The sequence below is a fragment of the Papio anubis genome, chromosome 18, assembly GCF_008728515.1.
Source record: "Papio anubis isolate 15944 chromosome 18, Panubis1.0, whole genome shotgun sequence".
Lineage (NCBI taxonomy): Eukaryota > Metazoa > Chordata > Mammalia > Primates > Cercopithecidae > Papio > Papio anubis.
The window spans coordinates 51207208-51231543 of NC_044993.1; the positions used below are offsets into that span (position 1 = coordinate 51207208).

The window sequence follows — 24336 nt, forward strand, 5'->3', positions numbered from 1 at the left end:
TTAGATGGAACTATGTGATTCATTCTCACCAGTGGAATGTGACATAAAGTGGGTTACCTCTGGGCCAAGGTTGTTATGTTTAGGTGCATGATCCTTCACATTCTCACCACCACTTCTTTTCTCTTCCCTCCATTTATCAGGAGGATGACGCCAGGATAGCCCTGAAGCCACAGTATGGTAGAACTACAAGACAGAAGCAGCTTGGGTCCCTGAGTCACTATGTGGAGTAGAGCCATCTAGGAGTGTTACTCAGCCAGGAGTGCCTGCATTGGTCTTTAGTAAGAAATAAAGGTTTCTTCTGTTAAGCAATTGAGAATTTAGGATTTATTTTGTTATGACAGATGGCCTAGTCTACCTGATTAATACGGGCTAGTCAAGTTGGAGTTAGGTGTTACTTGCAGGCAAAAGCATCTTACCTAAAGCATTAGAGAAGGACCCATAATTCCAGATTACCATCTCAAAACTGGGTTTTTGTTTGTTTGACTTGTTTATTATTTACAAAAATAAAGCTATTAACATATCATGAATTTTATATAATATCCAGGAATTCTTGTTTTCAACTTGGTGACTTGGCCTTGCCATTGCCTTTATGAGGTTTTTTAGACTGATGCTTTACTAAACCCTCAGGCCTGACCACTTGTTTTCTGGTTACTGGTTCTCTCTCAGTCTTGGCTCCTTCTGAGCTGAACTTACTTTGAGGTTCTGATCTCTCTTCAACAAACATCCTGACTAAATACCATTCTGGCATGGCTCTTCTGTCTCTAAAGGGACTCTCAGCTGTCCCCCTATAACTGAGTGTTCCTCAGTTCTAGAGACACAGCTTCTGATTAGTGTTCATTTGGTAACCCACTCAGGCTGGCTCAAGAAAAGGGAGGATTGTTGAAGGAATGTAGATAAAGTGACCCAGGGATCTGAGGATGGCAATTCAAATTGAGATGGGCCTTGAGGAGACGGGACAGGGAAGCTATTAGAAATAAAGAAGAGGCCAGGAATAGTGGCTCATGCCTGTAATCCCAACACTTATGGAGCCTGATGCGGGAAGATCACTTGAGCCCAGGAGTTTGAGTAATATAGTGAGTAATATAGTGAGACCCCATCTCTATACAAAATTTTAAAAAATAGCTGGGTGTGGTGGCACACCTGTAGTCCCAGTTACTCGGGAGGCTGAGGTGAGAGGATCACTTGAGCCCAGGAGGTTGAGGCTACAGTGAGCCGTGATCACGTCACTGCACTCCAGCCTGAGTGACAAGGAAGCCACTCTCTTCCTCTCCCTTGAGATGCGTCTACTTTCCTCTAAACGGTTCTTAATGCATTCTCCTTCCTTCCTTCCTTCACTCAGGCATCTGAGCACCTACCACGTGAATAGCTCCATGTTAAGCACGGAGGATATGGTCAAGGACCTTGCTCTCATAAAATGTGTGTTCTCGTAGGGAAATCTATACAAATAAATAAACACAAAATAAAACATTACAAAATTTTGAGCTCTCAAGGGAATAAGGATGAACTCGAGTAAAGAATAAGAGGTGAGGAAAGTCCTCTCTCAGGAGTGACTTGTCCAGCTCAGATATGAAGGATGAGAAGGGGCCAGTCATGTTAAGAGATTGAAGACATTTCAATCAGTAGAAATGGCAGGTGCAAAGGCCCTGAGGCTTGACCAAGGAACTGATAAAAGAAGGACAGCCTGACTGGAGTACAAGTAGCAAGATGGAAGTATTAGGTTGGTGCAAAAATAATTGCGGTTTTTGCCATTGAACGTAATGGCACAAAATAAAGTTACTTTTGCACCAACTTGATGGCACAGAATAAAGTTGAATAGATCAGCATGCTCCTGATAATGCAGGAACTTGGAGATGCTAGCAAATTTTTTTTTGTTTTCGAGATGGTGTCTTGCTTGGTCACCCAGGCTGGAGTGCAGTGGTGTGATCTCAGCTCACTGCAACCTCCACCTCCCAGGTTCAAGCAATTCCCCTGTTTCAGCCTCTTGGGTAGCTGGGACTACAGGTGCCCGCCACCATGGCTAATTTTTTTGTATTTTAGGTAGAGACGAGGTTTCACCATATTGATCAGGCTGGTCTTGAACTCCTGACCTCAGGTGATCCACCTGCCTCGGCCTCCCAAAGTGCTGAGATTACAGGTGTGAGCCACCATGCCCGGCCAAAAATTTGAATTTTATTTAAGTACAATGAGAAGCCTTTAGAGAGTTGTCTTCTCTTTACCAAGCAGTTTTTTTGGTATAACTTAAACCTGCATTTGGATGACTGCTGCAGCCCTATCCTCATGGGTCTCTCATATCCTCTCTGTTTTGCTCCTTATAGCCAATTAGCAATTGGCTTCTGTGACTTAGTTAAAAGTCTCATAGAGATCATCTGATTGGACCAGCTGGCCTTTTGGAGTCTAGTTATAAATCCTAGACCACTGGTCATCCTATGACTGGATTGGCTGGCCTTATATCAGGTGCAATCTTTGATCCAATCAGCTGTGACCAAGGACAGGGTTATGCCTTCCTACCAGGGACTGTAGATAAAGCAGGCAATGATACTCCAGAGATAAGATCTAGGAAACCAGCATTTCACTGGGTGCCTAACTTACTAAACTTCTGAAAATACATATTAGGTGGTGTCTAATGTATTCCTGATTAAAACTGTCAAATGGCTTCTAAATGCACTTAGGGTCAAAACTCAACATCCTTAGCATGCCCTTAATGCTGCTTCCTCTGGACCTAGCTTTCTTTTTTGTTCTCACCAGTGCTACTCTTCCTACACCTTACTGGCCTGTTTTGTTGCTGTTGTTGTTGTTGTTGTTTGGTTGGTTGTTTTTTGTTTGTTTGTTTGCTTTTGATCTCTCCAGTCTCAGGACATTGCGCATGACGGTTTTCTTCCGCTAGACACTTTATTTATTCTCTTTACTCGAATAACTCCCAATCTTGCTTTTGCTCTGATCCTAAATGTCTTTTCCTCTTCTTTGACCTCTCCTCCACCAGCTAAATTAGAGGTCCCTGTTTATTTAATTATTATTTTATTTTATTTTGTTTTGTTTTATTTTTTTGAGATAGAGTCTGACTGTGTCACCCAGGCTGGAGGGCAGTGGCATGATCTTGGCTGACTGCAACCTCTGCCTTCCGGGTTCAAGTGATTCTCCTGCCTCAGCCTCCTGAGTAGCTGGGATTACAGGTGTGTGCCACCACATCTGGCTAATTTTTGTATTTTTGGTAGAGGTGGGGTTTCACCATGTTGGCCAGGCTGGTCTCGTACTCCTGACCTCAAGTGATCCACCCACCTCGGCCTCCCAAAGTGCTGGGATTATAGGTGTGAGCCACCACACCTGGCCAGAGATCCCCATTTATATTTGTATTTTTTGTATTACGTTTTCCCTTCATGGTATAGATCACAATTTTGAATGATGTTGATGTGTATGTTCATTGTTCAGTGCTTGTCTCCTCTACTAGACTGAGAGTTCCATGAGGAGAGTGGTCATATCTTTTGGGATTATTACTCCTTCTGGCTGTCTTAGTCTGTTTTGTGTTGCCGTGAAGGAATCTCTGAGGCTGGGTAATTTATATATAACAGAGGTTTATTTGGCTCACGGTTCTGCAGGCTGTACAAGAAACATGGTGCCAGCATCTGTTCTGGTGAGGGCTCAGGAAGCTTTTACTCACAGCAGAAGGCAAGGGGAGCCGGCGTATGCAGAGATTACATGGCAAGAGAGGAAGCAAGAGAGAGACAGAGGGGAGGTGTCAGGCTGTTTTAAACAACCAGCTCATGTGAACGAATCCAGTAAGAATCCACTCATTCCCAAGGGAGGGCATTAATCTATTCATGAGGGATCCACCTCTATGACCCGTCTGCTTCTCATCAGGCTCCACCTTCAGCACCGGGGATCAAATTTCAACATGAGGTTTGAAGGGGGTCAAACATCCAAACGATAGCCCCAGCACACAGTAAGTGCTGAATAAATAAATGAATGAATAAATGGATGAATGCCCAGAAGTTAGAGATTGTGTGACCCGAGGAGTCACAAAAGACTGCATGGTGCTGGGTGCAGTGGGTCATGCCTGTAATCCCAACACTTTGGAAGGCCGAGGTGGGCAGATCACTTGAGGTCAGGAGTTTGAGGCCAGCCAACATGGCAAAACTCCATCCTTAATAAAATACAAAAATTAGCCGGGAGTTTTAGTGTATGCCTGTAATCCCAGCTACTTGGGAGAGTAAGGCATGGGAATTGCTTGAATCTGGGAGGTGGAGCTTGCAGTGAGCTGAGATTGTGCCGCCACACTCCAGCCTAGGCAACAGAGTGAGACTCTATCTCAAAAAAAAAGCAAAAAAGACTTCATGGAAAGCATGAGGCTTGACCTTGGCCTTGAAGGATGGATAGGATTTAGAGAGGGCAAGTGGAAACCTTTCAGGTAGGGATAACATTTATCAGGAAAGGCAGAGAATTGGGAGAAAGCCTGAGCTAGCCCAGGGTGTAGTGTGGACACCAACCTAATTAGCTCAGAGGCCTGAGCTGACAAGATCTGGAAAAGAAGATTGTCTAGGCAGAAAAGCACCCAAATGGGAAAAATGTAAATATGTGAACTATATTAAATCACAATAGCTGACATCTATATGGTACTTATGGTGTTTCAAGTTCTTTTCTAAGTGCATTATGAAGGTAAGCTCATTTAATCCTCACCATGAACTTCCGGAGTAAGTACTATATTTGTGCCCATGTTATGGACGGCGAAGCTGAGGCAGAGGGTGACGATCTTGTCAAAGGTCTGTGGGTTGATAAATACAGAGTTGGGATCCAAAGTCATTGGATTCAAAGTCAAAGGAATCAAACTCTGCAACTGTCCAGATCCAGTTGCAGAGTTTGTGTGCTTGAATGTTGTGCAAGCTGCCTCTCTGTTCTCAAAAGGCAGAGGCATAACGTGGCAAAAAGTCAGTTCCAGGGACCGCACAGTAAAGCAGCAGCAAAGAGAAACTCAAGGGTTCTGGTCTTGAGCTTGGTAGAGGGATCTGCTGGTCCAGAAATGAGTCAGCTGGGAAAGGGAGCTGCATTTGAGGGAGAAGGAGATGGAGAACTCAGCAATGGAGCAAGAGATTCGAGCAGCATGGCCAGGAATGCTTAGTGAGGGTCTGCTGTATGGGCTTTCAAGTCAGGCAGACGTGGGTTTGTATATCGGCTTTGCTATCTACATGTAAGTTTCACTATCTACACAATGGATTTAACAATCATACCTGCCACAAATACGAGGATTCAATGGGACAAGATGAGTGAAGTTCATGGCAGTGTCTGACACCCAGGGTGGTGGCTTAGTGAATGGAAATACTCTTCCAATGGATTTGGATGGCAAGGATTGGCCTGAATCCTGGCTGCAACCCAGAAGTGGTAATATTAATATTTATCTGATGCCAGCCAGCGGGGTTGAAGGGGGAGCAGCCTTCAAGCAAAGGTATCCCGAGGCTCCTGTGCCAAAGCTTTACAGGGAGCAAACCTAGATGGTGTGGTGGGGAGGGATGTGGGGTAGAAGGGGAGTCCTTCCGGGGTCACATGGCTCTTTCTCTCCTCTAGCACTCTGGCCTTTGCAGAAGGACTTTATTCGTGACTACCAGGGAAGATACCCCACTAGTTAAGGCCCTGGGGCCTTTCTCTCCATCCCAGATCCACTTCCCAGATGCCCTGCTTTTGCACACTCCCAATTCCCAGGGTGCCTGGATGCTGCTGCTTCCCCTTCACAGTGTTCTTCACCTGTTTGCTCCAGTTCTCAGATCCTTCCCTCTCCAAGGGGTGGCTGGAGTCACTTGTCCCCAAGAGTAGGAGGAAATGCATGGCCCCTGAGCAAAGATGACATGCAAATTCATCTAGCATTCCACAGTTTTAAATAGCTAATGCATTCAGGGCTTAAGACCTAGATGATGGGTTGCTAGGCGCAACAAACCACTGTGGCACACGTCTACCCAGGTAACAAATCTACACATTCTGCACTTGTATCCCGAACTTAAAGTAACATAATAATAATAATAAATTGCTTCAGTTAACATTCCCAAATATTTTTCACATGCTTCAAAATAAAATCTACCTCATCCTTAATCTTTAAAAAAATTTTTTTAAAAATGAAGTGCTCTGTAACCTTCCATGAAAACAAGAGTAGGAGATGATTTGATATGTTGCGTGGCTGCAGTATCACAGAGCATCAAATCACACAGTGAGAAGGGTACTCCCTTTTGACTTCTCCTTTGCTCCTTCTGAGTAAACCAAGGGAAGCATCTTCTTTTGGTGCCAGAATATCCTTTAACACCTCTCTAACACTTTGGTTATATCCTTTTCTCGAAGAACAGGTAGCCGGCAGCCGGCCTTCAGCCGAACTCAGGGAGGTGGAGGTTGCAGTGAGCTAAGCTAGCAACAGCTAAAATACAGCATGATTGTTTTTGTTTGCATTGTATTTATTTTCCCAGTTACCATTTGATTATGGCAAGGAATTTCAGTTTTCTCTTTATAGTAGTGATATAAAGTTCCTTTTCGAAATATATTTATTAAAAGATTGAAAGCGAGTAGGCTTGAAGAAAGACATTAGGTAAACAGTTGTTGATGTGGGATGTGGATATAAAAAACTTCCTAGGAGTGGCACTCAAATGACTGAGCTTGGAAAATGCTGGAATACTGGGGAAGCCACGCAACGTAGGAAGCAGAGGCTTAGATACAAATGTCGCTCTGCTCATTAGCACCCAAGACACTTACTTTCTTTGAGCCTCTATTTCCTTACCTGCCAAAATGGAGATGATAATTCCTACTACACGTGGTTCTTTGGAGGACTAAATGAGATAATTTAATGTATGTGCATGCCATTTGCATGCAATGACTCAAGTGTTGAACAAAATGAATTGTCCCTAGGTGCACTTTACAATGAAATTCACTGTGTGAGTGTGGGCAAGGTACTAGTTTCCCAGTACTTCTGTCCCATAGTGGGAATAAAATTTGGGCAAGTCACAGCACTTCTCTTTCCTCAGTTTCCTCATTGGTAAAGTGGAGATTTTAGGAGGTATTTTCTTCATGGGATTACTGGAAGGATGAAATGATTTTGTGTGTGTATGGCAGCAGAACACAGCCTAGTACCCACAGTATCTGGTAGGTGTGAGCTCTCAAGCCTGCAACCCTGCCTCCTTAGCATGCTGGAGTCCTAAGTGGGAAGGCTCCTCAAAAGTGTGAAGACCTGGGTGTGTACCAAAAATCCTCAAGGAAATCACTGTGGGCATAGGTGACATATTTCTCGTACTTTTTTGTTTTCTTTTTTCAGATAGCATCTCACTCTGTCACCCAGGCTGGAGTGCAGTGGCATGATCACGGCTCACTGCAGCCTCTACCTCCCTGAGTTCAGGTGATCCTTCCATGTCAGCCTCTCAAGTAGCTGGGACTACAGGCATGTGCCATCATGCTCACCTAATTTTTGTATTTTTTTGTAGAGACAGGGTTTCATTGTGTTGCCCAGGCTGGTCTTGAACTCCTGGGCTTGGCCAAGTGATCTGCCCACATTGGCCTCCCAAAGTGTTGGGATTACAGAAGTGAGCCACCATGCCCGGTCAACATATTTCTTGTGCTTTCTAACATCAAATATTTAAAATATTCAAATCCTTCCATTCTCTCTTCCCAGAGCCCTCAGAGCCTGTGAGTATACTCTCTCTCTCTCTCTCTCTCTTATATAAAGTAACTTCCATTTGGCTTTTATCTTGCTACAGTAACACTTGCTGTGGACTGAATTGTTTCTCCATCCACCTTCCCATTCCCCCAAAATGCATATGTTGAATCCCTAACCCCCAGTGTGATGGTATTTGGAGATGGGATCTTTGGGAGATAATTAGAGTGAGATGAGATCACGGGGGTGGGACCCGTGGGACCCACACTGTGGGATCTGTGGCTTTATGAAAAGAGAAACTGAGAGAGAGAGAGAGAGAAAGAGATTACTTTCTTTCTATTGTGTGAGGACACAGCAAGAAGGCTGCTGTCTACAAGTCAGGAAGAGGAGCCCTGAGCAGAAACTGAGTTACTTAGCCTCCAGAACTTTGAGAAGTAAATGTCTGTTGTTTAAGTTACCAGTCTTTGACTTTTTTATTTTAAAGAGCTGGGGTCTCAGCTAGACTTGAACTCTTTAACTCCTGGGCTCAAGTGATCCTCTGGCTTCAGCCTCCAAGGCTGTAGTCCCATAAGCTGGGACTACAAGCTCATGCCACCTCTTCCAGCCCATTTTGATATTTTGTTGTCACAGCACAAGCAGATCAACACGATGCTTACTCTGCCTAAAATCCACCCAAAACATTGAAAAATATGTATTTATTGTTTACAATGTGCTAATCATTTTACACACATTGTTTTATTTAAACCTCACAACTCTGGAGGAGAGTGCTATTATCATGTTCCATTTTACAGATGAGGAGACTGAGGCTTGAGGCTTAGGTGACTTGCCCAAGGTCATAGAGCTATTGCGTGCCAGATTTAGATCTTGAAAACCAGCATTCACTCACCCACCCCCAGGTAGCCTCCAGGAATTCAAGCAGAAGGGCGTACTGATTCGGACATTTGTGGGAATACCTTACTAGCTTCCAAAGGTACAAGGTGAGCCTTCTTAGTGGCTCAGGTGTGGATGAGCAAAGTTCAGCTTCCAAGACGGATGTGAGCCAGTTTGGAGGCAGGGGAGTGAGTTTGTGTAGGAAACACCCAAAAGAAAGAAAACACCCTCCGGCTCGGTTGGTTACGACAAGGCAAAACCTTTAATAACATGAGTGCTTATTACATTAGCTGCTTCGGGGCTCTGACATCTTTGATTTCTGGTCATGTTTTTCTAACACATAAAGGTGAATGCCTCCCTCAGGCCACCTGGGCGGTGGTTGGTTTCCTGAGGATTCGTGTGGGTAGACAATGGGGACAACTATGAACGCGCCTGATGGAGATTCAGAAATCCCCCCTGGCCACCACCCGTGACTTTTAGTAAAGTCCTCTTCCAAGGAGGGAAGAATGTGGAGGTCCTTCCAGTAAAGAAGGAAGAAAGGAAAACATCTGGCACAGATACACAGAGAGAGGAATGACATGAAGGGATTGGCTTGAAAAGTGAGGGAGGATGGAGGGGTTAGGACTTGGAGGGTGAGGGGCAAATGTGGGAGAGGGCTGAGTCCATTTGGTTTCAATCTTTGTAAAAAGTAATACCATCACGAGGACCATGCCATGCAACCTCAGAGACATCTCTGTACACTTCCGCCAAGGCTGTGCTGGGCGTGGGGCAGAGGTCAGAGGTCAGTTCAGACGGGCGTGGTGCGCCTGTTGGCCGGATTATTATGCAGTGACTCTTTGAACTCTTTGGGTGTGGAATTGTGGAACTGTAGAAAAGCGTGGTCCCGGTCGGAGTTGAGGAGGGTCCCCATGGTGATCTTTGAGGGGTCCCGGGAGAGGGTGAACATCGAGATGTCAGTGGAAGGGATGGTGTGGAAGCCTTTGCTGATGGGGGACAGGTCTCGGGATCTGGGCTCGGTGGAGCGAGAACTTGACCGCCTCCGGAATCGATACCTGTAGGGTGGGAGGCGGGCAAAAGTGGATTTCTTCAGGAACTCCGAGTGAGATTTGGCTCGTAACTGCTGATGTTTTTCAATATAGATGTGCACGGCAACCACTCCTACAATTTCTGCGATGATGAAAGAGAAGGCTCCGAAATAAAAGGACCAACCATAGGAGTAACTTTTTTTGGAGTCACGCTGCCCGGGGTCTCCAGCGTTGGCTGATATATAAACTATGATGCCAATGATGTTGCTTAACCCTAAGAGAAGGGGAAAAGAAAAATACATCCTTTATAAACCTCAGCGAGAACTGTCACTTTCCATCTTAAAATATTTATAGAAAATGTGGAGATAATGGGGAGAGAGGATAATGGACTATAGCTGGGAAATCCAACCACTGAGATCTTCTTGCATGTTCTGTCACTTGGGAAATGAAGAATTCTGCTGCTCAGTTCCAGGCAATGTGTATTCAGCTAAAGAATACACCCTACTCCTACAGCAAGTACAGAAGAACTCAGAATGCACTTATTTTTCCGTTAGAAGCAATTCATCTCATCAACACTTAATCTTTGGCACTAAGTCATGAAGATTGTAAAATGAACAAGATACACGCCCCTGCCCTTGAATTCTTTACCATTAGTGGCAAAGACTGACATGTAAATGCAATTACAGGAAAATACAGTAAGGGTTCTACCGGAGACACATAAAAATGATTCAGGAAGAGAAGGAGAGAGAAAGACTAAGAACCTGGCACTGAAGATGAGGTGACATTTGAGCCAGATCTGAAAATTAAACAGGGGTAAGCCAAGAGATGAAAGACTGTTGACGATGGCATGTGAGAGAAGGCATTGAGAATGACTTACTAGGGTTCTAACTTGGGTGCTTGGGAGGCTGGTGGCATTTTGAGCTCAAATAAGAGGCAGCAGAGAATCCAGGTTTAGATAAAAGAGGAGGTTTGAACACATTAAGTTGGAAGTGCTTATGGAAAGTCCAAATGGAGCTGCTCAGTGGAAATGTATGGGTCTGGAGCTGAAATTTGGGACAATAAATAAACCCATGGGGAAGAGGTGGGAGCTTACCAAGTCTTTTTATCTGCACAGGATATGATAATGCTTCAGATCAGCTGTTGTTTGAGCACCAGGGCACCAGGACTTGGGGAACAGGGAGCTGTTACCTCCAACAGGCAAGGCTTGCAGACTTAGCTTCCCAGAGTGCCAATATTGTTGGAAATAGCTGCTTAGCCCACAGGAGAGGAATCAGTTTCCTAGGTAGTGGTCAGTAGGAGCAGGAGGTTTGAGGGGCTGTGCACATCTCTGCCTACCTTTCTCATGTTCTTACTCCGAAGGGGATATGTCTCTTTTTGTCCCTGTGTTTCAAGGGCCTCATCCAGGGCTTGGTGCCAACAATGACTCATGGAGGTTGTTGGTACACCAGCTGGCATCTCTTTGCCTCCAAATTTAGGCTACCTGTAGGGTGGTGCTAAATGGAGGTTGTCCCTCATTATAGTTTCCGACAACAGTTGGTGAGTAACCATTTCCAGGAGCCTCCTGAATTCTCTCTCTGTTCCTTGAATGTTCCATACTCTTTGTGGGCATCCCCAAGATCTCCCTACAGTCCAGCAACCAAAGGGTTAAAGCTTGGTAGAGCAGGAGACACAGGACTGGGCTCCAGTGCCACCCTTCTGATTAGCTGGTGCACATCCAGTAGGGTTATTCGTTTTTTTTTGTTGTTGTTGTTGTTTTTTAGAGATGGGGTCTTGCTCTCTTGTTACCCAGGCTGGATTGCAGTGGAACAATTATAGCTCACTGTAACCTCAACCTCCTGGGCTAAAGGCATCTTCCCTCCTCAGCCTCCGGAATAGCTGGGACTACAGGTATGTGTTACCAAGCACAGCTAATTTAATTTTTTTTTTTTTTAGAGATGGGGTCTTGCTATGTTGCCCAGTCTGGTTTTGAACTCCTAACCTCAAGTGATCCTCCCACCTTGGCCTCTCAAAGTGTTGGGATTACAGACATGAGCCATCATGCCCAGCCTCACTATGTTGAATAGGACTTCTGATTATATTTCATCTAAAACTTGTCTCCAGAGTACAGGGCTAAAATCTGCTGCTTCTCTCCTGCCTCCTCTTGGTTCTACCCAGCACAGACATTCAGCAGGTAGGCAGCAAGTTCTCATCACTGAGCTATTTCTTATGATGGGGGCTGACACATCCAGCTCTGTGTCAGGCTGCAATAAACCACAGGGTGACAAACGGCTCCTCTTCCTGGAGTGTCAATTTGGCTTGAAGATGAGTAGGGAAGACATATTCTTTTATATTAAAATGAACATGGATATAATAAGGAGAAGGCAGAATTCACATGAATTTTTAAGTTAAATGGGAGTCAGACTTCAAAGACGTCTCAGCTCAATGAAGGTGGCTTCTATTGATGTCCCCTGACTCCCCCGGGCCATGTTTTTTCTCTTCTCTGCCGTGAGGAATATTTTGGTGGCAAAGTTTGGAAAGTCCCCAAAGAAGGTCTTTTTGGCGGCAGTGCGGTGGGTAGCAGGGAGTGGGGGAAGGAAAGAAAGAAGTTCAAAGAGAGGCTCAGATGTTAGACTGGGCTGATAGGAAGCCAAGCGAGTTGCCAGTGATTTACAGGGTGCTTACCATGTGCCAGGCACTGTGCAAAATCTTTATATGCATCCTACCTATTAATCATTGCAGCAGGCCCACTTAAAAAATGATTTCCCTTTTACAGATGGGGAAACAGACACAGAGAAGGTAACTTACTTCCCGTGTCGAGCACAGCCATTAAATTAAAAGTAATTGCAAAAACCACAATTATTTTTGCATCAACCTAATAGAAAATGGTTGAAGTGAGATTTGAATCCAGAGCTCTTAGCCATGGTGGATTTAGATTTCAGTAACAAGGCTTAGGGAAAACAAGATGTGAGTAGGCAATTGCTTTGTCCTACTTTCAGACTGTAAACTCCCTGAGGGCAGGGACTAGGCTTATCTCCTTCATTGCTATGGCCTTAACTCCCAGCCCAGAGTCTGATTCATAGCAAGAGGGCAATGCATATTGAATGAGTGAGTGAGTGGAGTTGATATGAGAATTAAATGGTACCTTGTATGTGATAATAGCTACTATGTGTTGAACACATACTGGATGATAGGCACCACTCTGCACACTTTATTGCTACCAACTCATTTAATCCTCTTAACAGCTTCAAGAGGTGAGGCCATTATGATTCTCATTTTTCAGATGGGGAAATAAATGGAAGCACAGAAAGGTTAAGTGACTTGCCCAAGGTCACACAACAGGAAATTAGTAGAGCTAGATTTGCACCAGGCAGCCTGACTTCACAGCTTTACGCTCTTGGGCATTCTGCATAGTATCTGACACATAGTAGGTGCTCAAGAAAGGATTGTTTTCTCTTTTTTTCCCCCCCGGCACTCTTATTTACTGATTTCAAGGGTTGTTAATTGCTTGCCTCAAATGATCAACCTTAGTGTAGATGAGCAAAGAAGAGCCTTTGAGAGTAGTGACTCCTCCAATCCTTTCACTTTAGAGGTGGAAAAACAAGATCTTCAGGTTCTTTGGGGAGATCAGTGGAAGGGTCTGGGATTAGACCCCAAGCCTCTGCCTTCCCATCAGGCTTCCTCCACAGACTCACACGCTTTCTAGTTCCTACATATCTAATCTACCTGCCATCCCTCACAACACCTCTTGTGAGAAGAAAGTTGCTGGTGACACACTCTTCCCTAACAATCCCCTTGGGGGACAAAATAATGATCTTCTCTCATTCTCAGGAAACTCTCACATCAGCATGACACTGGAACTGATCCTCTGGAGCGGCCAAGACCAAGCGCCTGGGAGGTCTGGACGGGGCCACCAGTGACAGGAGCGTGCCTCAAGACAAAACAAGTCCCTGGGTTTGCCAGATGCTAACATCTGTCCACACAGAGCAAGGTTGGGGCCACTGCCACCTGTGGGCTGATCTCATTCCCCTGGGGCAAGATGGCAGTTTTCTTTCTAGTCTGTTGCTTGAATCAGTTCTCAGAGACTCAGCTTTAGACAGTCTCCCTTTCTCATCTTACGGAGGGGGAAGGAGTGCGGAAGGAATTCAAGCAAGATCTTGTGGGGCTCCAGATTTTGGAACTGTGTTGTTGCTACTTTTCTAATACTGGAAAATCATATTGTGCTTTCTCTGTACAGTCTCTGATGTGGTTTGGCTCTCTGTCCCCACCCAAATCTCACCTTGAATTTTAGTAATCTCCATGTGTGAAGGGTGGGGCCAGGTGGAGATAATTGAATCAAGGGAAGAGTTTTCCCCATACTGTTCTTGTGGTAATGAATAAGTCTCATGAGAGCTGATGGCTTTGTTTTTGTTGTTTGTTTTTGTTTTTGTTTAGATGGAGTCTCACTCTGTCACCAGGCTGGAGTGCAGTGGCATGATCTTGACTCACTGCAACCTCTGCCTCCTGGGTTCAAGCGATTCTCCTGCCTCAGCCTCCCAAGTAACTGGGACTACAGGTGTGCACACACCACGCCCAGCTAATTTTTGTATTTTTAGTAGAGACGGGTTTCACCATGTTGGCCAGGATGGCCTTGAGCTCCTGACCTCAGGATCCACCCACCTCAGGCTTCCAAAGTGCTGGGATTACAGGGGTGATCTGATGATTTTATAAAGGGGAGTTCTCCCGCACAAGCTGTCTTGCCTGCTGCCATGTTAAGACGTGACTTTGCTCCTCCTTCGCCTTCCACCATCATTGTGAGGCCTCCCCAACCATGTGGAACTGTGAGTCAATTAAAGTTCTTTCCTTTATAAATTACCCAGTCTCGGGTATGTCTTTATTAGCAGTGTGAGAACAAATGAATACAGTCTCCTTCCAGCAAACCCCATGCAGCTGGTACTATTATCATTATGATTATGACCTATTTTGAGACAGAGTCTTGCTCTGTCACCCAGGCTGGAGTGCAGTGGTGTGATCATGGCTCACTACAGCCTTGACCTCCCAGGCTCTAGCAATCCTCCCACCTCAGACCCCTGACTAGCTGGAACTATAGGCACCCACCACCACGCCTAGCTAAGTTTTAAACTTTTGTGCAGATCGGGTCTCGCAATGTTGCCCAGGCTAGTCTTGAAGACCTGTGCTCAAGTGATTCTTCTGCCTCGGCCTTCTAAAGTGCTGAGATTGCAGGCCCGAGCCACCAAGCCCAGCTGCAGTTGGTACTATTATTATTTGCCATGTTATAGTCAAGGAAACCAAATTACAGAGATGATCACATTTCCCAAGGCCTGATTGGTGGATCCAGGATTGAAATCCAGGGGGGTTGCAAGCCACTCTTCCTCACCATTTTATACTGTCCACCACTGTCCCCATCCCAATCAGTACTCTGCCATCACCTTGCAAAGTTTGAAAGTCATCACCAGAGTCCAGCCCCATCTTCCTCCATCCCTGCCCTGTTCTTTGCTTCTCTAAAGCATTTCATCCAGATGGCACTGATCCACCCCAAGAGGAGTAGGCTAGGAAGAGATGGTAAAGGGATGAAAGCAAGGATGAAGGATGAAAACCCAGAGGGAAGCAAGGAAGACAGGACACCAGTGAAGGGATGGAGGTGGAGGGAGGTGAGAGAAGGCAGAGAACAGGACCCTTTTCTGAAGGTTGTCTCTCAGCGTCCTTGCCACCCTGTGCCTTCTTCTTGTCAGGGCTGCTATTGACTATACGGTCTTGCCCCAGAGCATCTCGGGCTGCTGGTCTTTACCTTGTTCCCAGAGATGCGTGGAATGATAAGAAGTTTTGAGCACTTCAAAAGCTGGATGGGGCTGGACTCTCGTGATGACTTTCAAACTTTGCAGGGTGACGGCAGAGTACTGATTGGCATAGGAACAGTGGAGGAGAGTATAAAATGGTGAGTAAGAGAGGGTTGAACAATAATTAGCTGGCAAACACATATCTCGAAGGGCCAGAGATAGTACATGAACATGCCCAAGTGAACACACAAATGCACTTCTATATTTTTACATTTACTTATTTATTTTTTAGAGATGAGACCTCACTTTGTCACCCAGACTGGAGTGGAGTGGCAAGGTCTTGGCTCACTGTAGCCTTGACGTCCTGGACTCAAGCGATCCTCCCACCTCAGCTTCCTGAGTAGCTGGGACCACAGGTGTGCAGCACCACACCCAGCTAATTTTTTAATTAAAATTGTTTTTTGTAGAGATGAGGGTCTCACTACACTGCCCAGGCTGGTCTCGAACTCCTGGACTCAAACAATCCTCCTGCTTTAGTCTCCCCAATCAGTTCACACGTACCACATATGCAAGCAGCAAGCATGTATGTACACTCTTATACATCTCTCTCCTTCTCTCTTTCTCTCTCCTGCCCCTTTCTTCTTCCCTCTCTCTGTTTCAATCTCAGCCGATCCTGCCATGCTGTTTCCTACCCATTTTTCCTTCATGCCGGCTTCAGCTAGAGTTTTGGCATCTTCGGTTCTAATGAAATTCTTTGAGTTCTCATCCTTAGCACAACTGGAGCATTTTCTTGCTCCTTCCCTGGAGGGAACCCTGAATAGCATTGCTTCCTCCACGTGGCCCTGGCTTCGGTTTGGTATCTGTGAAGATCTCAGGGCTGGGGCCAGACACTCACCTGCAGAGACAAAAAAGATGCCCGCGCTGAGAATGACATTGTGTCTGCTGCGGTGGAACTCGCTGGCTGCCACGCAGAGCCCGCCGAAGAACAGCAGCGTGACACTGAGGATGGGGAAGACACTGGAGGCCCTCACAGCTCCTGCGGAGAGAAGGAGAGAGGCTTCTGCCTGTGCCCAGCCAGCCCCTGGGGTCCTCCCACTGCAAGCACAGGGGTACCTGAGAGGAGGGCAGCACAGGAGGAGAACAGAGCCTATGTCTAACATGAGCATGAGACCAGGCGCTCAGGGCCTGTGCTTAGAAGGAGTCTTAGCCCTTGGGGTTGATGCTCTGCAGTCACCATCCTGAGAGTCTTAACAATTTTATAATGGAATGTGTGTTTTGTAAGTGAAGTCGGATGGGACAATGACACACGCGCTGGGGCTTGGAGACTTGACTTATGTGGAACCCCACTCCCTACCTCCCCACCTATCACCAACACCTTCCCACCTCCCTGCCTCCCTGTAAAAGGCTCTCAAACACCCATTCTCCCTCCTCAGCCCAGCGACTATTGCCTCTGCTTTGCCCTTGGTGGGAGCCCAGGCATGGACACAGGGAGAGTCAGAGTTGGGTGCAAGCCCCAGGTCCCTGGGAGGGTTTGCACTCACCAGGGAGTGTCCCTGAACCCAAAGAGTGTGATATTAAACGGCAAATAGAAAACACCATGATAAATCGAGAGAGATGGCAGAAAAAATTAAAAGTTTTTTGTTTTGTTTTGGTTTTTTGTCTGGGGTTTTTTGAGATGGTGCTTATTCTGTCACTCTGGCTGGAGTGCAGTGGTGAAATCATGACTCACCGTAGCCTCACCTTCCAGGCTCAGGCAATCCTCCTGCCTCAGCCTCTCAAGTAGCTGGAACTACAGGCATGTGCCACCATGCCTGGCTGATTTTTGTAGTTTTTGTAGAGATGGGGTCTCGCTAAGTTACCCAGGCTGGTCTAGAACTCCTGGCCTCAAGCAATCTTCCCGCCTCAACTTCCCAAACTGTTGGGATTACAGGCGTGAGCCACTGCGCCCGGCCTAAGCGCCCAGGATTTTCATTTCACACTAGACCCTGCAAATGACGCAGCCAGCCCTGTATACAGGGACTCCCATCAGACCACATGCTGCTCATTAAAATGCAGAATCTTTCCCTGCACGCATCTACATTTGCATAGTAGAGAGTGTGACAACACCCATTGAATACCCATTTAGTCACGAATGAACAAATGAATTTGCTTATTCATTTGACAAACATTTCCTGAGCACCTAATAGATGCTAGGTGCTGTGGCGGGTGCTGCAGTCAGAGCTGACATGTTTAAGCACCGCAAGGGCACAGGCACTGCCCTTCAGAAGGGACACCGGCTGAGGAGTCGAAGCAGAGTCCTGGAGGTCCCTGCGTCAGCTTCTTACTAAATACTTTCTGGATCATGGAAGGCCCTAAGGTCATGGGAGAGGGGCCCCATGTGGTTGAGGTCCCAGTATTTACCCATCCAGTATAAGAGTATTTTCTGGTGGATCCAGGCCAGAATACATCAGCTGAATAAATTCCGTGCTCATTGGTTTACTAAGGAGCCAGGGGTCCTGTCCTCATGGGGCTTATGCTCTAGTAGCAATGACAGGCAGGACCAGCTACATAATTTACAGGGCCTTGTGCAACACAAAAATGTGAGGCCTAGGTGGGCATGGTGGCTCACGCCTGTAATCCTAACACTTTGGGAGGCAGAGGTGGGTGGATCGCCTGAGGTCAGGAGTTCAAGACCAGCCTGGCCAACATGGTGAAATCTGTCTCTACTAAAAATACAAAAATCAGTTGGGCGTCGTGGAGGGCACCTGTAATCCCAGCTACTTGGGAGGCTGAGGGAGGAGAACTGCTTGAACCCAGGAAGTGGAGATTGCAGCGAGCCGAGATTGTGCCATTACACTCCAGCCTGGGTGACAGAGCAAGTCTCTGTCTCAAAACAAACAAACAAACAAACAAACAAACAAAAAACAGTGAGGCCTCTTGTTTCAGAATTGTTAAGAATTTCAAGATAGTGACAGCAGAGCATGGAACCAAGGGTGGGGCCCTTAGGAGGGCCAAGCCCTGTGTAACAGGTAGGACCACAAGAATCCTACGCCTGTAATCCCAGCACTTTGGGAGGCTGAGGCGGGAGGATCACCTGAGGTCAGGAATTTGAGATCAGCCTGGGCAACATGGCAAAACCCCATCTCTACTAAAAAATAAAAAATCAGCCAGGCATGGTGGTGTGCGCTTGTATTCTCAGCTGCTTGGGGGGCTGAGGTGGGAGGATGACTTGAGCCCAGGAGGTGGAGGCTGCAGTGAGCCAAGATCGTACCACCGCACTCCAGCCTGGGCAACAGAGTGAGACCTTGTCTCAAACAAACAAACAAACAAACAACAACAACAACAACAAAAACCCCATAACCCAGGCAAGAGCCCTTCATAGCTTGGACTGGGTGAGGGTAGACCTGAGGTGGTAAGATGTGGCCAGATTCAGGGAGTACTTTATATTTTGAAAGTAAAGCCAACAGAATCCGCTGATGGATTGGCCGTGGGCTGCTGGTTGTGTTTGGTCTTAGGTGCTGAGCGAATGGAGGAGCTTCTCCTGACCAACGACACATACGAGGTATGTGGGCCAGGGAGGGACATGAGTTTATTTTGGTTCAAGGGTTCAAAGCTTAGTTCACGTTAGTCAGTGTTCAAGCCTTTAACCTCCATATTCACTAGGTGTTTTTCTGCCTGTTTAGCTCCGGTCATTTTCATTTGCTACTGCACTTTCATTCATTTGCTTGTTTGTGTTTTCAGTTTTCTGAAAATTTGGTAACTTATTTAACCTGTGGGCCTAGGAGGGATGAAGGGGGAGGCCTGAAGTGGGGGTGCTGAAGGCACACAGGTGTGAGGAGGTCAGGAGATGGAGACCATCCTGGCTAACACAGTGAAACCCCATCTCTACTAAAAATACAAAAAATTAGCCAGGGGAGGTAGCGGGCACCTGTAGTCCTAGCTACTCGGGAGACTGAGGCAGGAGAATGGCGTGAACCCGGGAGGTGGAGCTTGCAGTGAGCCGAGATCGCGCCACTGCACTCCAGCCTGGGCGACAGAGTGAGACTCCATCTCAAAAAAAAAAAAAAAAAAAAAAAGAGAAGATGGAAGGGATTTTGCTCTGGTTTTGAAACTGCCCAATCCCTCCTTCTTTCCTTCCTTCCTTCCTTCCTCTTTCTTTCTTTCTTTCTTTCTTTCTTTCTTTCTTTCTTTCTTTCTCTTTCTTTCTCTCTTTCTTTCTTTCTCTCTCCTTCTCTCTCTCTTCTCTTCTCTTCCCTTCTCTTCTCTTCTCTTCTTTTCTTCATGGAATTTCCCTCTGTCACCCAGGCTAGAGTGCAATAGTGTGATCTCGGCTCACTGCAACCTCTACCGCATGGGTTCAAGCAATTCTCCTGTCTCAACTTCCCGAGTAGCTGGGACTACAGGCACATGCCACCATGCCACCCTAATTTTTGTATTTTTAGTTGAAACTGGGTTTCACCATATTGGTCAGGTTAGTCTCGAACTCCTGACCTCATGTGATCCACCTGCTTTGGCCTCCCAAAGTGCTGGGGTTACAGGTGTGAGCAGGCATGTAACCATGCCTGGCTGAAACTGGTCCAATTTTCTAATAGGCTGGATGCCCATGAACTGAAGCTTGAGAAACTTACATGTGTAAGTTTCAATGAAATGAGATGCAACTGCTGCCTGTTGCCCAAATCCTATTCCTTGCCCCTCCTGTTTTCCTTCCTGGCTATATCAACCCTTAACTTTAATTAGGCATGATTAGTGTCCTTGCTGAGTTCTGGCCTGCTGCAAAGTCCTGCAGTTCTATTACGCAGGCTTGCAGGAGGCAGAGCTGGCTCCTGGTTCCTTTAGCTCCTAGATCGAGGGGGCCATCGCAGGGAGTGAGCTCTGGGGTTCTGTATGTGAGTGTAGCTTATTTTTAATGGGCCCAGCTATGGGCACAACTTAGTTATAATTTGTAAAAATGTACACAGATGACCCATGGGTTTCCAGTTGGATTCTTGCGTTGGGCCCTTGCAAATATTAGGGGCGGGTCTCCTCCAGTGGTTTCAAGCACCTGTTTGGGACTTGTGGACTAACCTTTAAAGGGATCATTTGCATTGCATATTGACAAGAATCACTTGAATATTCAATGTAATGAGTGTAATTAATAAAAAGTGAATACCTTTTAAAAAATCAAAGGATGATTAACCTTTGATGTGTGCCCTAAGAAAATGATCTGAATGTTTGAAGCTATGGAACTGTATTGGTTCCACAAAAGTGGATATTTGGGCCTGCCACAGAGGCTCATGCCTGTAATCTCAGCACTTTGGGAGGCAAAGGCAGGTGGATCGTTTGAGGATAGGAATTTCAGACCAGCCTGGGCAAGGCATAGGGGGACCCCAACTCTACAAAAAATGTAAAAAGAAATTAGTCAGACATGGTGGTGGTGGGTGCCTGTAGTCCCAGCTACTCAGGAGGCTTGAGTCTAGGAATTTGAGGGTGCAGTGAGATATGATCGTGCCACTGCACTGCAGCCTGAATGACAGAGCAAGACCCCATCTCAAAAAAAAAAAAAAAGGTTTATGTTTGAAACATGTGGATAGGAGATATGTAAATGTGACTGTTTCCCAAGTGGTGCAATCATCATTTGGGAACCCATCGGTGGGGAGATTCCACTCTTTGCCCCACAAATGAGACGCAAGCAGATTCTGTCAACTCTGGCTATAAGTGTCTGCCTCAAACAGGAAATCTGCTGCTGCCATTTTCCCCTAAGTCAGTGGAAGTCCACCTTGCATTTGTTTTAGCCCAGTGGACACATGGTGACTTCAGATCAAAGAGGTTTTTACTGTCTTCCTTCCCTGTTTCTCCTCCCCAAATTATATGGAGCTAAGTTAAGGTCTTAAGGGTGGGGACATAAGCTTGTTCTAGTGTAGCCCCACCACTGGAGTCTGAGTAGGACTTTCCAAGTCCAGTACTGTGTTGTGGGAGTCTCTAGTCAACAGAATCTGTGGGCTTTGAACTTTCTGCTGTCAGAGGCGTTGGAAACAGAGCGACTCCATCTTGAATAAGGGCTGGGTAAAATGAGGCTGAGACCTGCTGGGCTGCGTTCCCAAGCACAGGATGAGATAGGGGTCAACACAAGATATAGGTCACAAAGGCTCTGCTGTACAACAGGAGGCAATAAAGAAGCCAGCCCAAACCCACCAAAACCAAGATGATGATGAAAGTGACCTCTGGTTGTCCTCACTGCTCATTATATGCTAATTATAATATATTAGCATGTGAAGAGACACTCCCACCAGCACCACGACACTTTACAGATGCCATGGCAATGTCAGAAGTTACACTATGGTCTAAAATGGGGAGGAACCCTCAGTTCCTGGAATCGCCTGCCCCTTTCCTGGAAAACTCATGAATAATTCGCCTCCTATTTACCATTAATCGAGAAATAACTATAATATACTAGGTCAAGTGGTCCATGCCACTGCTCTGTTGATGGAGTAGCCATTCTTTTGTTTCTTTACTTCTCGAATAAACTTGCTTTCACTCTACTTTGTGGACTCACCCTGAATCTTTCTTGCGTGAGATCCAAGAACCCTGTCTTGGGGTCTGGATCTGGACCCCTTTCCAGTAACGCTGCTATGGGTTTATGCTGTAGCCTACCCCAAAGAGCACAGGAGAAAGAGGAAACAGCAGAAAACAATCCCAGTCCCACCAGGGGTGTGGGTCAGGACAGGGAATGGCAGAGTGAATACCAGGGCAGGGAGAACCCTGCGGAAATGCGCTCCCAGCCCTACGTGGCTGGATCAGGCTGGATCAGGAATTCCAAAACTCTCAGCAGGAAATCTGTGTGCTCGTTAAGTCCTCTCCTTAACCTTAGCCAAATTCTGCTGCTACTGGTGAAGCTTAGGTGGACCGTGGGCTAGGGGTGAGGAGAGAGGGAGAGCCATCTTCCCAGACCAGAGAAAAATACTTTGTCAGAAAAGCTATGGGCCTCTCCGAAGAACTTAAAATCAGCTATACAAGTTGTGAAGTAGAAGTCACAGTTCTTTTTAGTCTCTAACAGGGCAAACGTCAAAATGTTTTATCAACATAGGAAAGAAAACCAAAGAAAATAGGCCGGGCGCGGTGGCTCAAGCCTGTAATCCCGGCACTTTGGGAGGCCGAGACGGGCGGATCACGAGGTCAGGAGATCGAGACCATCCTGGCTAACACGGTGAAACCCCGTCTCTACTAAAAAATACAAAAAACTAGCCGGGCGAGGTGGCGGGCGCCTGTAGTCCCAGCTACTCTAGTCCCAGCTACTCGGGAGGCTGAGGCGGAGAATGGCGTAAACCCGGGAGGCAGAGGTTGCAGTGAGCTGAGATCCGGCCACTGCACTCCAGCCTGGGCGACAGAGCGAGACTCCGTCTCAAAAAACAAAAAACAAAAAACAAAGAAAATATATGGGCACTCTGGTAAAACCCCACTGGTGACTAACACCATTCTCTATTGAGAAGATGCAAGTAATCTGTGTCATCTCTCAAAATTTGGTCAAGCTACATCTCTAAGTGTGGCTAATTTTGCTCTCCACACTGAATCTTTTTGAGCTGCTGATGTGAGGGGTGAGAAAAGAAAACAGCGTTTATCTGAGTAATGCAAGTTCTTTTAATGATCAGGCCCAGAGAGACATTAAAATGAGGCAGTATCACGTCCTTCCCTCCTCTTTGAGCTGCGTGCTCATCTCTTGACATTGCTTGCTTTTGCCACAAGTAGCATAAATTAGCCTAATAATGCTGCATCTGACACTATCCTCCACACCCTATAGCCAATCACTAATCAATATTATTGATTAGTGCAAAGGCACAATCATGGCTCACTGCAGCCTCAGCTTCCTGGGCTAAAGCAATCCTCCCACCTCAGCCTCCCGAGTAGCTGGGACTAAAGGTGTGCACTACCATGCCTGGATAATTAAAAAAAAAAATTATGTAGAGTTGGTGACTTGCTATGTTGCCCAGACTGGTCTTGAACTCCTGGCTTCAAGTGATCCCCCCATCTTGGCCTCCTAAAGTGCTGGGATTACAGGTGTGAGCCATTGCACTTGGCCTCATTATCCTTTTGAGTGAACTCAACACACATACTTGCTGAAGAAATTACACTGAAATCCCAAATCAGGTTCTCTCTGTGCCTCGACCAATAGAAGGCTCATCTCTGCAGTGAATTTTGCTATTGCTAATCCCATGCAAGAAATGGGAGCTAATGCATATTGTCTCCTGACTGTGTGTTGGGCCCTAAGCTAAGTGTAATATGCGTTAGTTTACTTAATTTTCATGACCCTGTCAGATGGATGGCATTATAACCTCCATTTCAGAAAAAAATGAAGGAAGTTAGGAACTAGAGAGGTAAAGCCACTTGTCCCAGGTCCAGCCCAGCTAGTAAAGTCAAACAAGGGTCAAAGCCCAGATTCCAGAGGCCTTGGCTCCAAGCCACCACACTCTTTTGGCTCCTACACGCTGTAGTTGTGACAGTTCATGTCCTATCCAGGTTACCGACTTTGGAAAAATCCTACAGAGACATTGGTCTTATCCCAGTAGGATTGAAACTGGAGGGAAGTCAAAGGAGAGGTGAACCTGGGTTTGTATTTATTCTCCTAGGCGTTGCCCCTTGGGACCTCACACATTAGCATCTCACCTCACCCATTAGCACTCTGCCATTAGCACCTCCAGTCCCCTCCCGGGAAGGTGAAAACCTGCATTCAAGTTGGAGAAAGTTCCTTAGATTTTTCTCCTAAACTGACTAAAAAGAACTTTTCAGTTTTGACTCACCTACTTTTCAGTCTCTTTTCCTTCCTCCCTCCCTCCCTCCCTCCCTCCTTCCCTTCCTGCCTTCCTCCCTTCTCTTTCTTTTCCTCTCTTTTTCTCTTTTTCTTTCTCTTTCTTTCTCTTTCTCCTTTTCTTTCTCCTCCTCTTTCTTTTCAGAGACAGGGTCTCACTCAGTCACACAGGCTGGATAGCAGTGGTATGATCATAGCTCACTGCAGCCTCAATCCCCTGGGCTCCAATGATCCTCCCACTTCAGCCTCCTGAGTAGCTAGGAGTACAGGTGTGTGCCACCACAAGCAGCTAATTTTTTAATTTTTTGTAGAGATGGG

General features: G+C 46.2%; 1 protein-coding gene across 1 annotated transcript in view; it reads right to left on the minus strand.

The window, feature by feature from the left end:
- Positions 1 to 8721: 8721 nt before the first annotated feature.
- Positions 8722 to 24336, minus strand: part of CACNG3 (calcium voltage-gated channel auxiliary subunit gamma 3) — a 109947-nt gene continuing 94332 nt past the window's right edge. The window contains exons 3-4 of the mRNA XM_003916684.4: positions 16156 to 16296; positions 8722 to 9781 (exon numbers count right to left, since the gene is read on the minus strand). Coding sequence (XP_003916733.1) covers positions 9270 to 9781; positions 16156 to 16296 — 653 coding nt within the window. The 3' untranslated portion in view covers positions 8722 to 9269. The remainder of the gene's footprint in view (positions 9782 to 16155; positions 16297 to 24336) is intronic.